We start from the raw sequence: 22206 nt of genomic DNA on the forward strand, positions 1-22206 counted from the left end.
AGGACTGAAGAAAAATTAAGCACGCCAAATCTGTATGTAACGCCACTGTTGCTGGTGAAATTTTAAGGTCTATTTTGTAGTGCATTTATCAGAAAACAAAGCAGAGGGTTACCAAAACCTCTCTCAGTCCTGCTAGAGGAAAAAGGAGACAGTAGCCATTTGCAGCACAAATACCAAGCACGGCCTGCTCCTCAGCTAACAACACAGAGCAATTCAGAGGCGACGCAAATGGCCTAAATAGCATCCAGCAGGATGAGGAGTTGCATTCATTCACTGAATGGCACAATCCTGTACTGAAGCAGCCTGCAGAGGTGCAGGTACCGCTTAGCGGGGAACGACACGCAGGCACACAGCCCCACCGCCCTGCTGGGACTCAGGCTATTTCAGTCGGCAGCGCTGTACCAGGGTGCTCAATGATGCGATGTGCCACAGCCATGTGAACCCAGCAGCCAAGAACTCTGGAAAGCTGGGTCCCAAGTTCAAAGATTTATTTTTCCAATGTTACTCACAGCCTAGGTATTTGCAAGGACAGATTAATTTTGACTTACGATTTCTAGGTTAGCAAAGCTTTGTCTGCCTCAGACTGCCCAACTCCCTCCCATACATAAATGCGACAAAGACCCAGAGAACATGAAATTTGCTAATAAAATCTCAGTGTGAGAACTAAAATGTCAGCATGTAACTGTTTCACTAGCGATCACCCAATAAAAGCAGCCAGTAAACACATTTGACCCATTCCACAACCCCCAGCCTAACTCAATCCTTTACGTGCTTCAACTTTTCTCATCAAGCACCAACCCAGATTCAAGCGTACAAGGTACAAAATTAACCTCACTCCATGCAAAGGAGAAAGTACCACCATGCAGATTTAACAGCAACAACAACAACAACAAATTTCGTATCACCTTTTCCAGCATTTGAATTATACTGGAGCGCAGAGACACTTCAGCCCACAGAGCCCAGGACCTGGTGGTGCGGAGTTGGCACCAATGTGCTCCGTGGGGCCTCTCCGCATCCAGTGCCCAAAACCAAGCACTGAGCCAGAAAACCTCCACAGCTCAAACAAGAGAGAGTTTGTTGCAACCACCAATTCCCCTCAGGAAGGGGCTGGAAAGAAACTTTAAGGACAATCTGAAACCACCTGGTAACCATATTAACAAGCCAACAGTAATGTGATTTCTCCCTGGCTGTGTCTGAAGGGACAGAAGACTAAAGGTGAAGATTAGCTAAAGCAGAAGAAACCTCTTCCATCTCTCCAGCTGACAAGTGCCCAATGGAAAGTGCCTAAAGTAGGAACCCTTTTAACTGTTAAAAAAGAGTTCCACCCTCCGCCCCGCAACGTTCTAATACTTTTTTAAAGAATCTACTACAGCTTTACATATTTATCAACTACAGCTTCAGTTCTATAAACTCATGGATCCACAGTAAAAGCTCAAAACGTCTCACAGGTGCATCAACTTGCGTATCTTGGCATCAACTTGCAGAGCCAGCTCCTCCTTTTCACCTCCATTAAAACCTTACAGAGAGCAGTTAGGATCACCATCACACAATGCCAGGCCAAATTAAGTTTATTAGACCTTCAGTAAATAATTATTTATAGCTTTATTTAGACATTCTATGTAAAGCATAGAAAAATCACATGTAAACAAGTGCAATTCACAGGAAGTAACAGTTCCCAGTTCTTCCTGCCCAGATCAGAATTATTCGAAGTCTAACTGAAGGCAGGTTCTTACAGAGCTTGTTTTCTGTACAGAAAGAAAAGTGATAACAAAACATCTGATCAGCACAGCTCACATCTCTCTTTATTTCCTTATTTCCTCCACCCCTGACCCCACCTTCACTAATTTCTAGGAAGGCACACTCCCCACAGTACAGGGAACTTTGCCCACAATGCCCTTTATATCTAGGAGAACCACACAGTGCTCAGTGTGCAATAGTTGTTTTAGTATCGACAACCACCACTGTTAGCTTGCCTTCTCACTGATAAGAAATTATCTTGTTTCTTCTATTCCTAAAACAAAAAACCCAAACAGGCTTAACATAATCCTAGTCTGCAGTTTTACCACGAAAAATAAATAGCCAACCAAAACACTAGAAAGAAAAATGTTGTGACCATATTTGTTCTCAGAGAATCTAGAAAGCAATTGATTTCTCCACATATTGATCTATTTAAGGTTTGGTGCTATATATTATCAAACAAATCACTGCTGTCATACTGCTCTGTTTTAGTAATGTCCCTTTCACTTCAGTAAGTTGTTTCTTTTCCAAAAAAACTAAGTTATGGTGTGTTTGCTCTGGTATAAGTAAGTACACCAGCTGTACTTCTGGCTTTCAGATACCTAAAAAGAGGCAAATCAAAATCAGAACACAAGGTATCCAGGTTGCAATTGCAACTCTTCACACTACTCCAGCAATCCCAGCACTCTGCAGAGGAAGAGCAAATAGAGCTGTTGCAGAGAGCCAGGCACTACCTGGCCATATAACATTTGTATAGGTATCACACAAAATATCTTCTCCAGACAAGCAAACACTTTTGCAGCCATAGACTGTGCTTCAAATAGTTTATCACATGAAGATGACCCTCTCAGATTTGATTACAATTTAATCACACTTGTAGAATTTAAGGTTGCATAGTATTTCTACCTTTTGCATAACAAGTTTGCTTAATGACTCAGACTATGCTTAATATGCAGTAGGTTGTGCTGTGTAACTTAGATCACTTAAATTTGCTTCCACGGGAATATAGTGTTTGTTACAGCATTCATTACAAGTTGATTTTAGCCTCTTAAGACCTCTCTTTGCTTTTGCTTTATAGGCTAGAAATTAAACCAAATCTCATTTATTTTTTCCCCTCAAGATGTCGAAGTCCAAAACTCAAAACACAGAACTGAGCTTTGGCATAATGGGTTTGGTTCACAGGGCCCTTAAAGTAGCTGTAGCAGAAGGTGTCGCTGAATCTGTAATGTCCCACTACAGCTTCTGCCATGGATGTTAATGAAGCAGATACAGACATGTCCCAGGTATCTATGAACAAGGTAGGATGAGCACGGATGTACAATGGTAACACAGAGCTCAGTGTTAACTAACCACCCCTGCACCATTTCACTTGTCCCGTGGATCCTCCAGCCTGGACAAGGTCTCTGATGGGAGAAGGACAAAAGCAAGTTACAGTATGGGCATACCCCAGCTGGTGACTGCAGAGTAGACAAATCCTTTGTTTGTTAGAAAAGATGCCTGAGTGTGGGAAGGAATCTGGCTGGCTATTATCTGCTGCAATAGCTGCAGCTTCACAGCAAGAATCACCATCAGCTGAATGTATCTCCTATTGCATAGCTACTGAACTACTGTAACACGTTTTGTTTTTTTTTTTCCCCCAAACTCACTCTACTCAAAGCACTTACAGTCTAAATGCTTTACTTAAATTGCAAACGAAAACACCTTTCTGATGCTAACCTTCTGTTACAGAAGGGAAACCACCAGTGTTTCTGTTTGCTGTTCATTCTCCATTTGTCCCATGGAATCTGACCTGCTGATGCTCTACCAGTTTACTCTGTCTTCAATATTTTGATGACTTCCATGCCTAGGCTTCAGAGTGAAGTGATAACCTGAGTTCAAACCTAAACCCCTATAGGTTCAAGCTCAGTTAACTGTCCTGGCATGACTGAGAGCCCTCGTCTTTCTGCAGCACTCTGTCCTGCTAATCCAGCCATGGGATGGCTTGAGCGCCGGGTGTAGCTGTCTTGGCTCAAGCTACGCTGAGCATCTACAAGTCAGGCTGGCTTCCCACTGAATACGCACTTTAATTTGCTTACTGATTTGCACTGAAGCTACAGGAAGGGTTTCTGGCCAGGGAGGAGCCCACCTCTAAGACAATTGCATTGTGAATCCTTGAGGTTGGCCTTTAGTTTTGCTGTCTGCTCTTTGCCTTTGTTGGCCACCTTCCCAGTGCCTGCACCCTTCTGCATGCCTCAGAGAGGAACTACTGAAGTTTATAGCAGCATTAACTCATCCGCTGGAAACCTGCCAGGCTGCTTACATTTTCGCTACAATCTTCAGAGCCCTGACTCCAAGGGGTGCTTAGAGATAGGATCCACAGTCAGAGGCAGGATGCTACACAACTGGTGTCTGATGTGCTCAGATCCATTTGGCGTGTTGTGCACAAATGCATTAGGGCTTGCATATCTACTGCAAACTGCCCCTGTGAAGCAGGAGAAAAACGGTCCCTTGCTCTTGCTTATCACAGTGTTAGAGGCACTCACATGCCTGTGGAACAAAAGCAGAGAACCCAGGCACAGAGCACACGAAGTATCAAAACCAAGTATCTACTGCACAACCAGTGCTATTAGTTTCTCACAAAGATGATACACCTCTGGAGAACTGATGACATGTGCCTGGCTTATTTCTATTTTGCAGAATGTGACAACTTTGTACAAGGAAAAGTAGAATTGGACCCAGAATGAAAACAAAGTCAAAATGCCAGGGAGAAAAAAAAAAAAAAAGGCAGAAAAATAATAAATCAGCAGGAAAAATCACTACACGTTTGCTTTTTTAACTTGACAACAGGACAACACCTGTGTGCTTTCAGTGACTTTTTTAATAATTGCTGTTACTGTTGTTACTTGAAATCATAGAACCTGTATATTTTTCAGGATGATTATACTACAAAATGCTAATTAAAATACAGTTTTTAAATTAGTGGAAAAATCATTTCCTGATGAGCTTTCCTTTAAAATTGTCATTTAAATCCAGTATCACAGATAGCTTGGACAGACTGGTCCTCAGAAAGTCCCTTAGTCTACTTCCTGCTTAAAGACAGAACCAACTGTATCTAAACTGCTCCTGCCCATCATTTCTCCAAATGTCGTTTTTAAAAACCTCTGGTGATGCAGATCCACTATCGCCTTACACATACAGTCTTTATAGCTAGGTACTCCTCATGCCTAAAGCAGTTCTTCGTTATGGCAATTTAAGTTGCTCTTCACAGCCACCAGACAGGACTAGCAACAACTGCTCGCTCGCTCTTTCTCTCTTTCTTTCTTGCAAGCCCGTGCCACTTCGCAGTGTTGTGCTTAACACTGGATAAGCTCCTCCAGCTGGCCTTTATTAGTGCTGAACTGAATGGGACAGCTTCATATACCATGTGTCTTACATGCTTTTTTTTTCTTTTTTACTTTTAAATACATCCCCCTATTGCGACTGCTGTTCTATTTATTTCTCTTGCTGTGGCCTCATACTGGTGATTCCTGGAAAGCACATGATCCTCAGAGTGGCTACACCTTTTCTGAAGAACTGCTCCTCATCCAGTCTTTTTTTGTCCACATGGATTTGTGCAGCTGACTATGCCTACTAAAGTGCTGTCCCTTGAAGTTCTCATTATTAAATTACATGTTATTTTTCAGTTCACTTCTTATATTTGCCCACATCACTTTGCATTCTAGTCCTGTCCTCCAGTGTGCCTACAGCTCCTTCCTTCCCACTGTTACCTCCAAATGCAATATTTATACACCCTAGTCCAGTATCCATGTCAATAATAAACCCATCATTTACTGACGACTGCAGGATGGTCCTCTACAGACCCTCGCTACAGATTCTTCCAGCCTGAAAGTGACCCACTGGTAACTGCAGCTCACCGGGGTATTTCATCAAGGCAATCTCGCCTCATATTTGTTTCTGAAAGTGATGCTTATAACAGTAGTTTCAACACAGTCAACTAAATCTGTATTGAGTTCCTAAAAGATCTGGCCAGTCTGTTTTACAGTAAGTGCTATAAAATTAACAACTGCTTCAGCCACAGTTCTGAACAAGATAACAGTATAGTGCACTCTCTGCACAGGGAAAATTAATCCAAATTAATGCAAGCAGTCTCGTTTATCACTAGCAGTTACTGACTGAAAGCAAGGCATCAATTTTAAGTTACAGCATAGTTCCTGGCCAGCTTAATGGGATGTGTGCTCTTGTCCTAGATGGCAGCTGAAGATCCTTGCTCTGCCTGTTTAGCCCTGAACTCAGAAAACATGCTCAAAGTATTTTTCATGATGTCTTTATTACCTGTTTCAAAATATCCCATATCTATGCAAATCCTAGGTACACCCGCTCCAGGCAATCTCCACACACCAGTTTTATATGAAGCAGTCAACTCATTTTAAATACAGGGTTTAATGTAGTTTAGCTGATTCTCTTTGCACTTTGTTCATTTGAATTAAAATTAGGTGTCCCAAGTCTGTAAAAGTAAAGATCAAATCAAAAAAGAGTAAGTGACACAAACAGACAAATCAGTCTGTTGGGGAAGTATTCGGTGTGCCAGGACCTTGCCATACATACTCTTTAGTACAAACTAAATATGACAGGCTGGCAGTGGTGAGCAATGCACAGTTTGAGTGTTAAAAGAAACATGTATATGTATATACACATAGTGTATTTTAATCAGTTTTATCACAGGGCCTGAAGGGCCTCTCTACAGTTATACAAATGGATATTTGTAAATATCGGTCTAAGGACACATTACTTCACAGTTTGTAGAAATTTGTGCATGACAGTGCTTAGAGAATTGTTTAAAAAACTGGTCCATTTCAGGCTCTTCTATTGTTTCCTGATAAAATTTAGACATCATAAGGGTCGGTTCTCTAATGCCAATAGCTGACAAAAAAGTATTTGAAGTATTTCCACAACTTTAGAGTAGATAGACAGCCATGACTTTTTTTTTTTTCATTTTGACAGTAATGGTAATGAAAACTGCTGAAAGATTTATATGACCTTTTGACTAATGCGCAGACATTTAAGGGCATGTACGACAGCACTGTGCACACTGCTTACACAAGTGCCTAACATGCAAATCTGGAGGCATGAAAACTTACTCCCGTGAGCAGATACGTTGATTTGTGTTGCATAATCCTGCCTTAATTATGCCACTGAGATTACTTGCATGAGAAATTCACTCTGTGGGGGTTGGTAAAAACCCCTTGGTTTATAGCTTGCAAGAGCTTGGTACTAGCACAATAAAAAAAAAAAAACAACCGAAACCAAAACCAAACAACAACAAAACCCAAACTTGAGGCGTTTCGAGTTAGTGGATCTGTCACCTACTCTCAACTGAAAATAAAGTAATTTAAATATTCTCACAATTCAAAACATTCAGGAGTTACACAATATTCCACTGTTGCATTTTTTTTTAATAAAAGCATGTTAAATAACAGCGCACTCTAGCTCTTAACACTTAAATGTTCTACTGAAGTGCCTTTCTAAATTTGTTTCATCCCTGCTCCTTAAGCAGTTTCACTGACTACTGAAAAATAAGGCAAAACCCACAGTGCACACATAAAGATGGTAGAATCAGGCTGTTACTACAAATGGACAGAAATACAAAAATACCAGACTTCTGATTGCTGTGCTAAATTATACCACTCTTTACTACCCCGACCTAGACTACGCTCTTCTGGCAAGAAAGAGGGAGGGAAGAAAGAGAACGGAATAAAACGCTTAGTAGAAATAATTCTGGATAAATCAAGACTATCACTAGATACAGGTATCTTTAAAACACTGTGAGCCACTGATTTGCCTTCAGCAACTAACAATGAGGGAATTGCTTCAGAAGGAACTGCAGGACTATGTTCAGAGCTGGACAATGCTAAAAAGTAGTATTTCAATATTCACTTGAGAGCTACTTCAAATGTTCTTAAAAGAGTTGTGAACCCTCTTCATTGCATTTTTGTAACTGCAAACTTCTGTATAGGGAAGGAAGTGTTCAAAATAATTGTGCGGGTTTGTGTTTTCAGAAAAATTCTGCAAACTTCAGCTTTCTTTTCTTGTAGCACACATTTATTGCAATCAGCAGGGAGAAAGTGTTGGATATGGAGAACCAATAGAAAGTATAATGTAACTATCAGAAGATACATTATCAAGTGAGTTTGGGTGATGTTTTTAAAATTTTGCTCATTCAGCTTCAGCACAGGCATTTTTGCACATACTCCTAACACACTGTCTCTTACACACCTTAATCAACTTCTGCTTCTATAGGGAACTATTTAGTGTTCACAGTTGGGGTTTTCACTGCAGAGGTGAAAAGCAAAACTGGCATCTTTTTTTTTTTTCTCAGTGGGACTCAATATTTAGCAATATGAAGATGTTTGCCTAATAAGAAACTAACAGAATAAACACAAAACTGGGGGACTGCCATTGATCTGAAAAGTCAACAGTTTGGAAAAAAAAAACAACAAACAGTACATGTGAAGACCTGGGCACACGTCTCTGCTACTGTACAGGGGTCTGGCATTTGACTGCATTCAGAATATTCTTCCTCCTACTGATTTCAAAAAAGCAACAGAACTAATGCCTGGCTTTAACAAAGGAGAGATGGAAACTTATTACATTTGAGAGACAAAGGGATGGATTGACTTATTAATATCCTGGTGTGTCTGACAAAATGCTTTGTGAGAACAATGCCTACTCTGAAGGGAGGGAGGAAAAATCCAGCAGAGTGAGTTTGAATCACCTATTTAAACCATTTAAGCAAACTCAGATGACTTTTTTTTTTTTCCTCCTTTTTTTTCTCTCCTCCCTGGGGAGCGCTGTGGAGTAATCACATGAATCTGCTTCATTTACTGACTGGAGTAGTCACCTCCATGGCAGAACTGGAGAACTGGAGCAAACCACAGCTGTGCAGTAACATCTTCAACAGGCACAACTGTTTGCAGAGTAAACATTTGCCTATAGCCTTACTGTAGATAGAGTATGCTAAGAGAAGGAGAGCTTTTACCAGCTTAGCTGCAGCACCATCCTTGCCAACATAAGGCTGCGTTAGCTCGAATCCAGCACTACCTCTGCAGGTGGAAGACCCTGCACCACCAGCACAATTGTTCATTGCTCCTCATTGTTTCAGACAGCTCAATTGAAAGAGCTTAAATTGCTGGTCTGAAGAATACCTTCACAATATTGCTTTAAATACATACTGCAATGCTTCCCCACTGATGGGGTAATAACCACAGTGAGACAGTTACAAACATCTGGATTCATGGGTCCATAACTAAATCAGTAATAGCACTCGTCTGCCAGGGGTTTGCAGGCATTTTTCTTTGTGTCACACTCCAGACCATGGGGTTGGGTTGGCAACACTCTGCAGCGTAGAATTAGCCCAAGATGTGGCAGTAATGAAAGGGACAAATACAGTCCTTAGGAAGCAGAAGAATCCTGTATTAAAACAAAACCCCTACATGTCTTGCTCCCATTGAGCTCAGTAAACATACTTTGGACTGCTATTTTATAATAAGTAATTTTAAAATTATCTACTCATAAATTATCAACCTACTTGCAAGCCTAGGAGAGGCTACAAACAGCAAAATCATCAACCACTACCTTTTGTAGCATTGCTCAGGAAATCACATTAGTATATATTAGCATACAAGGCCTGAAATAAATCGTAATCAAGATAGTAATCCCTATTAAGGAAAATCTTTTCAACAGACCTGTTGGGTCAGGCACTCAGTAGCAAGAGGATAAGAAAGAGCAGGGAGCCTTTGGGACAATCCAAGCAGCTCTCCCTTAGCAAGAATTCCCATTTCTCAGCAGCTATGACGGAGGAAGTTTGTCTCTCTGATCAGTGTTCTAAGGCATGTGTTTTGTCTGGCTTTTCTTTTTTTGCTTGTTTGATCATTTTTGTTTTTAACCACTTGCTTTCAGATGTCTAATCTTTAATTTGACAAAGAGAAGATATTAGAGCCAACTGACAGAACAGACTATAAATTGCTTAAATTCTCCTGCCTAAGGGAAGGATGTACTATCTTAACTCACCTCTTTTTAAACTACATGAATTAAGCTCTGAGTGGATATACTGGTTTTGGTGTTTACTTTCATTTCCCACAAAGTTTATACCAAACTGGATTTGTTGTAAAATGGGTTGTAAACTATAAACTAAGCTGGCATGGGTGTTACTAAATTTACTTAATACTGGATTGAACTTCAAAAGCTTTCCCATGAAGATGAAAAATGATTAATTTTAGAATGGAAATGAGGAGGAGTGAGGAAAGAAGGCAGGGAGTACATATTTCTGCTATTGTGCATTAGCAGGGCAGCCAGAAACAGCTAAAGGAAGCTGCTGTAAATCATGATACTCCTGGGAAGAGGCTCACTTGTGCCTGTCCCAAAATCCATGCAGAACAGTGAGTGTCGGAGCCGGTTGAGTCCCCCCCTACCTGAGCTGCAGCCTCCACGTTGGGCAGGTCAGAACAGCAACCTCAGATATAACCCCAGCTACAGACTGGTGACCTCTGATCTCAACAGTTTTCTGCCATGAACTGAAAACAGTTATTCCAGATATGTCAAACCTGTTTAAGAGCATCTCTGCAGCCCAGATTTACCACACATTATGTGTAAAATCTTTGCAGCATTTTCCTGAGAATGTATAACTGTGGGGTTTGGCACTCTTCCATACCTTGAAGTATGTATAAGCGCTTGGCCATGGTTTGAAATTGAGCTGCCTAGGAGCAATAGGGCCAAGACCTTTTTAGCTTTGCTTTATGCTATTAAAAGCACAAAAGAAATTAAATACAGAACACTGCACCAAGTAGCACAGCTTCAAGATAAGCCAGCAAAAGCAAGAAAAAACAGGATCAGATACCTATGTCCTCAGTTTCTCTACGTATGCTAGTGCTACAGTGCATATGGGACAGTAAATACCTCATTTCAGGCTCTTCTGTTGGACAGGAGAAAACATGAGGAGAAATCAGCACAAAATTTCCTGCCCCTTCTCCTATCTTCAGTGGCTTTAGATCAAATCTAATTTTATTTTTTCAATGCTTTATCTTTCTTGGAAATCACACCAGAATCACAGGAATTTAGAGTGTTACTGTATGTTAAAGAATAAAGCTATCATCATTAAGGTATTAAGCTTTATATTTGGTACTTCCCAAGATGCGGCCCCTCTGCTGCTCACAAATATGATGAGATGCATGACAATGTGATTTTTCTAATAGTTTGTTGCCCAATTAACAGAATCAGAAACCAATCTCTACTGTTGGGATAAGTAAGCAAAAACCTGCTATTTAGACATTTTTACTATGTCTGACACTCTGCTATCCCAGTGCCTAAAGTAGAAGTTGATGTGCAGCCCAGGCCTGCTCAGAACACCCAGGAATGTGGCTCCCTTGGGGCTCTGGCATTTTTATAAAACAGATGTTATAGCAGTAGATGTGAATGTGGGAAATTTAACTGCTGAGGAAACCTACACCTCTCCTGCATGAGCATCACAGTGCAACCAGACAGTGTCATTTTAAAGTAGGTAAATCAGCCCCGGATCACTCTGCTGGAACTGGACTAGGGAGCAACTCCATGTGCAGTTACACTGGCAGTGAGAAGTGGCAGCAGCCATCAGTGTTTCACACGATACAGGAGAGTTGAATGTGCTCTTCAGTATTTGTACTGTATCCCATTAAAATAACTCTTACTGTTTTATATGGACCATTATCATATTTTAAAAATTGCTGACTTTATCACTTATGTAACTGAGTAACCAGAAGGATTATCAATGTCCAAGAGCATCAGTACTCCTGTGAAGTCTGCAACATGTGGACTACAAATGATAAGGGTGCTCTCTAGAACCAGAGGAGCAACAACTTTGCATGAAGAAATCTCTTTGGGAGAGTTATGACACAAGGTTTTTTTTATTTTTAAAGCACAAGTGCATATGCTCAAGTTATACAGACTTTTAAATGTTCTTTTACAAATTAATTTTCTTTTACCAGAAATGCATAAGTAGCATTGCACTGCTTGTTGGATGACAAGCAATGAAGAGGTGTCACACGCCTGCCGTGTCAGGCTGTTGCCTAATCTGCGCTGCTGCACCCCGTAAGAAAGCACGTTACAAGCTTCAGCTGCTTTGCACACAACACACCTGCATTTACCTCCTGATACCAGAAAGGCTGCTTCTAACAAGTGAATTCCAATATAATGGTCATCCTTCAGGCACTGAAACTGTCCAAACTGTTCATCCTGAAAGCCCAGAATTTCTGTTACAGAAGCCAATGTCTCTTGTAAATATCTTTATTTTGCAAAAGGTAAAACTGCACTTGTCATACAGTTGGTGTTGAGTAAAAGGGTTAAATTCCTCTTCAAAAACTCTTATGGGAACAAAATCACTGTCTTCCTCACTGGCAAAAAAGAATCTTTTCCCCTACGCTCTCTAGGAGAGAAACTTGAATAATTTCAGACACATTGTGGGGGGGAGGGCAGTGTTCATCCTTCTCAACAGCATTCCCAGGCACCTGGTTGTTCCAGCTCACAAGAAAAACTCTGCAATACTCCTGTACTAATAGGGGAGGAACATGCTTTCCTAATGAGCTACTGGAGAGTGTGAGGGGGAAAGGCTTCTCCTCCTAAAAGCCAGACTGTAACTTGATGTACTCGAAACTGCTACAATTATCTTTTTAGCAACTATAAACTGTTGGTGTCCTATTTCATTTAAATACTTTCTCTCCCATTGTATCCCCTTCGAGGGTCTAAGTAAGAACACAGAACTGGATCCCAGTAATTTATTAAAAGTTATTTAAAACAGTTATTTAAAAACAAAACAAACCAAAAACCACCTCCCCCCCGAAAAAAACCCTAAACCAAACAGACATTTGCTGTCACCATAGAGCTTGTCTCTATTGAAGGGGGAGAGCCACCAACCTCGCATGCACATATTATACATCAGCCTGACACAGGCAACACCCAGCAGAGTCCTCAGGGTAAGACCTTCACCACAGATCCAACAGAACACAGCTCCAGTCAGTTCCTGCCCTCACCAACTACTCAGACAGGAGAACACCACCCATTTTACCGAATGCACAAGACCTGCACCAAATCTCTCCAACAATTCAAAAAGCCAAACAATTCCAACATAAAATCAGAAAGCGCTTCCAGCATTTTTAAACATGTACAAGGCTCGCTGTTACACACGAGCTATTAATCACAAGATACCTTGCAGTCAGAAATCTTACTGAGATGCATCAAATGAAAGTAACAGTATTTAAATGTAGCTTTACTGCAAATATGCACACTGGGTGCTCACAGCTAATGAGAACTTTCATGCATCCTTTAAACAAAAGTAAAACATGCGAAAGATTTAAAGAAATTAGCCAGCTATGCTACTATTTAACTTTGCCACAGATCAAGTGCTCCAGTTACCATCACGTTAAGACTAAATCACTCAATCTTCCACGCTTACAATTTCATTTTCTAAAACCTAACAGAGGTATGTTCCCAAGCTGGGAACTTCCTTAAAAATATCCTCTATCAAGAGACTATAACTCCGACCAACATAAACTTACATGCAATACTTCAGTTTATCTGACTGCCAAGCAACACACTGAGAGAAAGCATATAAAAATCACATATGGATCTTTACCTTCGCTTCACAATTAAGTGATAACTCTATACCTGGCACTCAAAAAGCCAGTTCAAACTACATTCTGACATGAAGTCGAAAGCTTCAGTGTATTCTGAAGTTCACATAATTAATGCTTCACAAAGACAGCGACCAACTCTGAAAAACCAAATCCACTGTCCCATGTACATCAATCCAACATGCAGACAAAATAGCAAACTTCAATATCAAACGTTCCCTATGCTTGTTCAATCTGCTGTACATGATTTTTATCTAACAGTCACCGGTCATAAGCACTAAGTTTCCCATTCGTTAGCCTGAGCACATTAATCTCCTGCCACCATCCAGAATTTAAGAAGCTGTTACATACCTGCAGTTAGGAGGAGGATCAAGGGTTATTTCAGCTAGCTCCTTCTGGATTCTGTTGGTGAAATGAGAACAGACACAAAGCATTTGAGATAGTCTATAGAATAAATCAGGGAATTACACTGCCCTCTACCACCATGCAGTTAAATGCAAGATTGGCTTTGCCTTCAGTAATGCTAACATGGCTGCTTCCTCTTTGTTCTCAGAGGCATAACCCAAATCCCACAGCTCAGAAACTTTGCAGCTTTTTTCCTGCTCCACTCTGCACGTAAACAGAACACTTACAACTCAGTTCGGTAGAAATTTCCCACAAGTCTTCAGAAAAGTAACTCTTTTTCACATCCGAGCACTTTTGACCAGAGAGATTTTCTTTTCAAGCTAATATGCAAATGAGGCGGGGGGGGGCTGTACAGGCAGATTTGACAATGACTTTAACCCAGCACTCCAGACCTGTGACTGAGGCTGAGGAAGGGGCCCGCGCTGGCAGAAGACACACTATTTGCACGATATTTTACCTACTGCTTTGCGGTGTGTTTAAAAAGTGGATTTGCAGAGCTGCCAGGCTGTCTCTGTTACTGGAATAATCTTTCTGGATCAACTTTGCTTCTCTCCACACCTTCTGCTGCCTTTCCTCCCCCAACCTTATACAGTAGCTGTATTTACAGGATAAAAAGTGATATAATAACTTGAAATAATCTGTGCTCAGCTTTACTCTATTATAACCATTCCCAACATGCCAAGATCCAGAAGAAGAGTACTGAAAACTTTTTGTCAATTTGACAGTTTATTCCATACTTAAGAGGCGGGATTTCAAAAGACGCATGGTAAATTCCTCTTAAAAATATCAAATAAGACTTCTCTTCAGAAGAAGACCCATATGAGAAAGGTTGTGAATTTCATGTGAGTAGCAAGTGTTACAACACAAACTAACAGAAACCGCTCTGCACACACTTGCACTAGTACTAATAAATTCAGTTAGGCTACCGAACTATTTGAGATGTATGGAATTACACTTGCAATAATTAAGTGAAATAAAGGTAAGAGGGGAAAGCTCAGTCTCGAAAGCCTGCAACTGAGGCTTTTCAAAAAAAGATAAGTAATAACAAATTACAAAGCCTACACAGTAGTGCCAGAACTTTTCTTTCTTTAGCCATCCTATTTCAAAGGGTTTCTTTAACAAGCCCAAAAGTCATCAAAGCCACCCAGTCATACTCCGCAGCGATTTTAACACATTTCAAAAAGTATTTACTGAATTTAGGTTTAATTCAAAATGACTCAAGCGTTCCTGAAAGTTAGAACTACGGTGTTCACGCTGAATAAGCAAAACTTGAAGCCACTACAGGTACTCTACAGCATTTTTTGCTAACGGATATTTGTAAATGTTTGTAAAGAAAAGCAACTGGAGGGAAAGGACTGGAAAGTTAAATCTCCAAAGACAACTGGAATCACGGGATTTAAAATTCGCTTATTTCACCCAGTGAAACTTACAGAAAATTACCAGAGTGCGTGTCTTGAGAGCTGACTGCCAGAAACCTTATATGCAAATAAAAATGCAACAGATATAACTAAAGAACATTTCTGAAGATTTTAATATTTAATGGTAGAGGCTACCTACAGAACCCCACAGTTTGAATCAGCAGATGCCAAGGGAGAAAACTTGCCTGAACTACAGGACGAACCCATTACTTCAAGGTGTGTAAGGCTCTCCCATACACTGACAAGAAAAGCTATTCACAAGGCCCACAGAAACCACTGGGGTTTTGTGACTTCTTTAATTAAAGAACATTGCTTGTCATCAGTCTACAGACCATAATAAAACACGCCAGGAGGACTCCACCCTACACCAATCAGGCATGGAAACCTAATTCTGAAAAAGATACCCGAAGCTGACACTCTCACACATTTTTGCAAATACAAAACACATTTAGGTGCCCCTTGCATCCAGCCTCTAAGCTTCCAAGTTCTCAAACAACTCTTCAAAAGAAGTATGACAAGTCTGCATAATTATTACCCAAACAAGACTTGGATTAATGAAGGTACTGCTTGGTAGGCTCCTGTCCTACAAAAGTTGGTCCTTCACTCCTTTCCACATAGCTTTATGAGGAGAACCCTTCTGCCTTGAAAATACTGCAACTCAAAATACCATACACAAATAATAGAGAATGCTTTACTGTTGCCTTTACCTTTTAGCACTAGTAGATAGCTTAGCAGTAGTTTTGCTTGATAGTTTGGTGTTCTTCTTCTGTTGGGTGGCAGAGGGTTTCCTTTCCTCTTGCTCTTCAGGTTCAGGTGCAGGTGGATCCCTCTGATCAGCATCTGAACTACCACTGCTGGTACTTGGACTTTCATCGTCTGACCTCTGCCTATCACTGGACATCGTGGGGAACTTTTTTGGGGGAAGGAGAAGAAATGAGGCAGAGTTAATAAAACAGGCAGGACTCTCTCTAGCCATTCCCCAAGCTCCAGAGAACACTTGAATTAGTGACAACTCCGTTTCACCGAGAAATCATCCGAAATATACTTCTTTGTCTTGTCCCCAAAGGCTGCAGTTTGACAGCTACAAAGCAATATTTACACTTCTGAAAATACAGATATTTCCAATTTTTAAACCCACTCGCATTTTTTTCATACTTTAAACAATATGCCAATTGTCGACTTTGTTCTAAGGCATGAGACAGATTTAGCAGGGTACTTAGGCAATGAGCATTAATAACTTATGACACATGGTAAATAACAGACCTCACTGAAAATGTTTTTTAAAAAGTCACTAATACCCTGTAAATATTTACACTGGAGCAGAGCATTTTATTGGGTCCAAACGCCAGATCCCCCCGCTCCCCCTCTCTCCGAGAAAATATATTGCCAATAACACTTGGGTTGATTTCAGATGGAAATGTACACTTGCTCTGTGCATTTAAAGGGCTGGGCTGGGCGGGGGGAGAACGAGGGTGTTGTTTTTTGGTTTTTTTATTTTTGGTGGTGGTGTTTTGGGGTTTTTGTCTAAATGGGAAAAACCCCGAGATGCATTTAAAGCAACTCGGGCAGCAGCAGCCCCGGTTATTTACATGGCCAGCAGCGAGAGCTGCATTTGGCCACCACGGAGCTGCCGGAGGGGGAAGAAGCATAATTCAAACTGCACCTTCTGCTCAGCTCTGCTCGCCGCCGCTCCCCGCGCCGCTCCGCCAAGCAGACCGACATTTTTCCGCCGATCGGGGGAGGTGGGGGGGGAAGGAGGGGGCTGCCCCGGCGGCCGGGGGGGCCGCGGAGAGGCGCGGCGGGGAGCTGCGGCAGGGCTGGAGGCGGCCGCCCGGCCGCGCTTTGTGGGGAGAGCCCGGCGCGGCGCGGCTCGACTGGGCTCGGCGCGGCGGGCGGCGGCGGCTCGCCCGGCCCCGCACCGCACCGTGCGTGTGCACCAAGTGAGGCGTGAACTCGGGCCGGCTCCGCGCCCCCGGCCGCCGCCAGGCAGCGAGCGCCGAAAACAAGAACAAAGCTCCTCTACCAGCCCCCCCGCCTCCTCCCCGCCTCCCCCCACCGCGCTCGCCCAGCCGCCGCGGCAGCCGCCTCGCCCGCCTCTCCCTTACCTTCGCCGGCGTCCTGTCCCGCTGCTGGGTCGGAGGGGCGGGATGGCGGGGGGCCGGGCCGGGCCCGCGGCGCCCGAGGAGGGGACGGAGGCGGCCGGGGGGGCTATACGGCGGCGGCGGCGGCTCTGTGGCCGGGCAGTGTGGAACATTGAGAGCCGGAGCAGGGGGGGACGGGGGGAGGCGCGGTGCGGCCCCGCGGCCGGCGGGTGGCGCTGGCGGGCCCCGCTCTGCGGCGCGGGCTCCCGCGGCGGGCCGGGGGGCCGGGGCGGGGGGCGGCGGGAGCGCGCCGGCGGGGGCGGTGGAGGGGGCGCCGGCCGCCTCCGGCCTCCCGCCCCCGCCCGCCGCCGCGGCGCCGCCGGCGGAGCTCCCGGCGAGCTGGGGGGGAGGGGAGAGGGGGCGCTCGCTCCCGCCTGGCGGCCGCCGGAGCGCGCACCGCTCCGGGCCGGGTGCGCGCAGGCGCTCTCCCGCCGCGGCCGAGGGCGCGCGTGCTCCGGGCCGGGCAAGGACAAAGCGGCGGCGCGCGGGGGGCGGCCCTCGACGGGCGCACGGTCCGGCCCGTTCCGCGGGCGGTCGCCGCCGCAGCCGTCGGCCGGGCCCGGGGCCCGCGGGCTGCTGCCTCCGGCCCGCCGGCGCCTGCGGGGCACTGCCGGGACTTGGGCAGGCCGGGACCACCGACGGCTGCGTCTCCGTGGCGGCCCTGGGGCCTCCGCAGCCTCCGGCCGCCTCAGCCGCCCCGGCCTCGCACCTCAGCGCTCACGCCGGGTATCAGGCTGGGGACAGGCGCCGGCTGCCGGCTCGGGAATGGGGCCGTCGGTGGTTTCTCAGCTGGCCTTTACCTTCTCCACCTGCTCCCCTCCAGAAAATCTCCCCTCTTGGCACATTTTCACGCGTGGGCACTGGAGAAGCTCCGGTGCCCGCGGCAGTGTCTGCGGGAGCCCGAGCGGTGCCCTGGCTGTCCCGCAGCCCAGCCCCGCATGGACACCCGGAGAGCCCCTGCGGCAGGACAGCCGCCCCGGATCCTCGTCCCTCCTGGTGCTGTTCCAGCTTAAAAACAGAATTAGGAGTTGTTCCTTCAGCAACCAGCGTGCCAAATTCTGGATGTTTTCAAGAAGAAAGGGCATAATAAATAGCAGTTGGCGGTACGTGTCACAGGAAAATGGTACACGGCGGAGATTTAGTTTCTGTTCTGACCCATTGTGAGTGCGCTGTTCTGGTGTGTACTTGAACAGCTTTACATGCAGTGCGCCTAGAGTACACCGTGTGATAAAAGAAATCTGCCAATTGAAATAATGTAAATATTCCAAACTTAGAGTCTGATCATACTGGCAATAAAATCCACTTGTAAAAGAAGATTTATTCTATCTGTGAAAAGTAGATGAGGTTGTGGATGACTGGCTGCAGCAGGGAAGAAATGTACAATTACTGTAAATGTTTGTGCAATTTACATGAAATCTCAAGCTGGCAGTTGCTGTCCAGCACAAGGGCTTTCACCTTGATGACTTTTACCTCAAGGGCTTTCATTATCAACAGCCTAATGACTTAAAACCACCGTGTTTTCTTAGCTTGCACAGGATCAAGGGGTCAGAAAGTGTATCTTGTGCTCTAGAGGAAATAAACAATCGTTCTGTCAGGGAATACCCTTCTCTGGGCAGCTGAAGTTAGCTGGTTGAAAAGTATGCTGAAGATTTGGCAAGAGAGTTGAGTGATGTGATGAGATCTGGAGGAATACTGGAGGTTTGTTTGTTAAAGTGGGCTATAGACAATTCCCAGATCACCACTACAGGCAATTTGCCCCCGAGGTATGCTGTAGAAAATTCCTAGCATAAACAGTATCTGGCATGATGAGCAATCTGGGCATAATTAGTAAAAGGGAAACATGGCAATATCAAAAATCTATCAGTCAGCACTGAGAGTCTTTTTGTTTTTCCTTTTTTTCCCCCCATTCTGTTGGTGATGCTCCAGATGAGGCTTGCTGGAGCTCTGAAAGTCAGGATTAAGTGTTTAAATTTTTATTTTGTTTGAGGTGAAAATGAACACAGGCAGCCAAAACCCAACAATATTGCTAGAAGAGTGAGCATCTACAGAATGAAAGTAAGTGGATTGGCCAAGGGTTGCACACCACATCAGCTACTGCACGGTGTGTGGCTCCTGTGGCTTTCAGGATACAAAGTGGAAATCAAGCCCTTTTAACAGAGGCTAATTGAAAAGCCAGTCTAGATTTTATTTTTTCCCAGCCTTTTGTACCTGATTAAAACAGATTTATTACAGCAATATGTGGGTACAACAGATGTTTATTTGAATGAATATTCATTGATTTGACATGAGGCCTCAAAGGATGACACTTTCTTGTTATGATGTTGTATGTTCGTTGGATGTTTGTTATGTAGTCAACTATAGAAAAAGTACTGTGCTGAGATGTACAGTGCAGTTTGAAGTGAGGGAGAGATGCTGATTTTAATAGCCATTGTTACAAAGCTATTGTCACAATCTCTCTGGCTTTTCATATTCCTCGCGACTTGACATCAGTGTAATTTTAACTGATGTACCCATCATGAATGCTTTTTCTCCACCAGTTCACTGGGTACTTGAACTGTGAAAAGTGCAACTGGTGTGGTGAAGTGCGAAGCCTTCAGACTTGTCTGAACAGTCCTGGGCACTCAGGGATGAGTGAGGCCTGCATTTTTTTCCCCAATCAGTTGCCTTTGTTGTTCGTGTTTTGTTGTTTTGGGGTTTTTGTTTTGTTTTGTTTTCACGAGCTCTGCTCCCAAAGGCAGTTGATGTTTTTTTTCAGAAGCCCAGTGTCTTTTTGGGTATGTCTTCATCCCTATTGTCAGAGCCCAGGTATGAAGCTGCTGTCAGCATACGGAGGTTTAACAGCTGCTTTGGGCTGCACAGACATCTGATAATATTTTTGTAGGTTTAGAAATTCACAGTTCGGTCTCTTCCATCTGACATGAAATTCTGTGATAGCAAACAACTCAATGCCTGGCACCAGAGCTAGGGTGAAAGGCATTTTCCACTTCTCACAAGAAAACTACGAGGCATGGAAAAATGATTGCTTGATCTCCTTGCCCCTACCATTTTAAGGGTGTACAGATGGTAAAATAAGGCCAGTACACATTTTTCATTATTAAGAACAGCTCAATTGAAAATACTACTTAATGTTTACAGTCATATACTCCATCTTCTTTATCACAAAATCATTGTTTCCTGACAGTAAATACATCTCCACCTAGCAATGCATCTTTCTGTTCTATGTATGTTCCCATACCAGGCTGTGTTGTTCAAGCACCTGTTAGAGCTCTACTATTAATACAGTGCCACAGCTGAGTGGGCACAAAGTGCAGAGCTGGGAAAGGAACAACATTTTTTTTTTAAGTAGATGGGGTAAAATGTAGATTCTGTTTTTATTAGTATTTAGTGACATAGTAGCAACTAGTGCTCCCCATAAGATAGATCCTGTACAAATATCCAGCCTGTCTTTTCCCAAGATAATTAACAATGTTAACAGAGAAAGCTAGGAAAGTAGATTAGGCAAAAACCTTGGGCCAGGAGGAGAGGTGGTGACTTACAGAAGCACGTGCAGGAAGCCTGCTACAGAGGCAGTAATTGCAGCTCATCTTGTTGTGCCTTAACCTTAAAATCACTACCATAAATAGAATTATTTTTACATTGTGATACTGTAGTTTCATTTGTGTTTATGAATCAAAAATAAGCCCTTAAAGAACAATGTTCCTACCATGTTTCAATTGATTTGTGTCCTCAAGAACTTACAAGAAAAGCAGAGGTATTTTTTTGTCCTCAAACTGATCAGTAAAGTAAGGGTGGTAGTGGGTAGGCACCAGCCAGTAGGAAACCACCTCCTGGTCCCTTTGTCAGCTGGTGTTTAGCCCATCTGTTGGGTTTGCTTTGCCACCTTACAGCTCCTGGCGCGGGAATAGGGTGGAGGAAGGATGGGGAGGGGTAGGGGGAACAGTGGGAGGCAGGCCCAGGGCACTGCTGCGCTGCAGTTGTTCCTCTTTGGAGAATGACTTTTTGGAGGCTATTGTAACTCAGCAATAGTCTTGAGACTGCTTTAATGCAGACTGTCATGAGGCCTGGAACTCACGATGCTTCAAGGAGTTTTCAGGAAATCTACTTTCTCTGAATCCTCATGTGCTTCAATAAAGCCAGGAGGAGAATTTTACCAACTGCATTTTAACACAGGAGCGAGCTAGTTAGCTGGGGTTCTTTGTAGTGTTGAACAATGCTGTATCTAAATCCATAGAAAAATACTTAACATACGATAAGCCACTGCAGATAGTGACTAATCTTCATCGTAATCCTATGAAGTAGATAGTAAGTTCTACTGTATGGTATACATTGCATTTGACAGTTGATTTTCACACATACTAAAAGACTAAATGGTCAGTTGGGTACTAGTTTTTAATGGGCAGATTAGTGTTAAGCACTTAAAAATATAACAGGTAAATCCATGTTTTTGAAGCACAGTGTCAAGTGGAAGTGTTTCTATTTCAGTGTTCCCATGGAGTCCTTGTATTCTATTGTGTAAATTCTTTCCTTGTGTGTAGATTATTGATGCAAGAAAAAACCATAATGACCCCTTTGGAGTTTCTGTAATCATTCATGTGAATCCAGTGTCTGTGCATGTCAAATGAGTGTCAGCGGTTTAAAAGAGTCCATACTTTTTGTTGTTGCTGTTGTTGAAAACATCTTGTATTAGCCCGCTTTTAGCCTCTATAATTTTCATTTTGCTTGGAAAGCTGTTAGGAAAATGAGAAAAATTAAACAGATAAAATTCAGGTAGGATTGGTCTGTCTACTGGCAATAGTGATTTGTACTTTGTAAGGGCATTTCCCTCTTTAAATAAGCATTATTTTGATGAGTGTTCATCTGCAAACACCA

The 22206-nt window shown here is 43.3% G+C and overlaps 1 protein-coding gene across 4 annotated transcripts in view; it reads right to left on the bottom strand.

Moving 5' to 3' along the window:
• Positions 1–17449, bottom strand: part of UBE2E3 (ubiquitin conjugating enzyme E2 E3) — a 57721-nt gene extending 40272 nt beyond the window's left edge. For 2 of the 4 annotated variants that reach the window (XR_013922270.1, XM_080346646.1), the window contains exons 1-3: positions 17302–17425; positions 15904–16106; positions 13725–13775 (exon numbers count right to left, since the gene is read on the bottom strand). Coding sequence is in view for 2 of the 4 variants with exons in the window: in XM_080346646.1 (XP_080202772.1) it covers positions 13725–13775; positions 15904–16097 (245 nt within the window). In the remaining 2 variants the exon portion in view is untranslated. Of the gene's footprint in view, positions 1–11891; positions 11980–13724; positions 13776–15903; positions 16107–17301 lie in introns of all 4 variants that reach the window. The other 2 variants (XR_013922271.1, XM_080346647.1) reach the window with 2 other exon arrangements.
• Between the last annotated feature and the right edge of the window lie 4757 nt (positions 17450–22206).

This window comes from Nesoenas mayeri (genome assembly GCF_963082525.1).
Source record: "Nesoenas mayeri genome assembly, chromosome: 6".
Lineage (NCBI taxonomy): Eukaryota > Metazoa > Chordata > Aves > Columbiformes > Columbidae > Nesoenas > Nesoenas mayeri.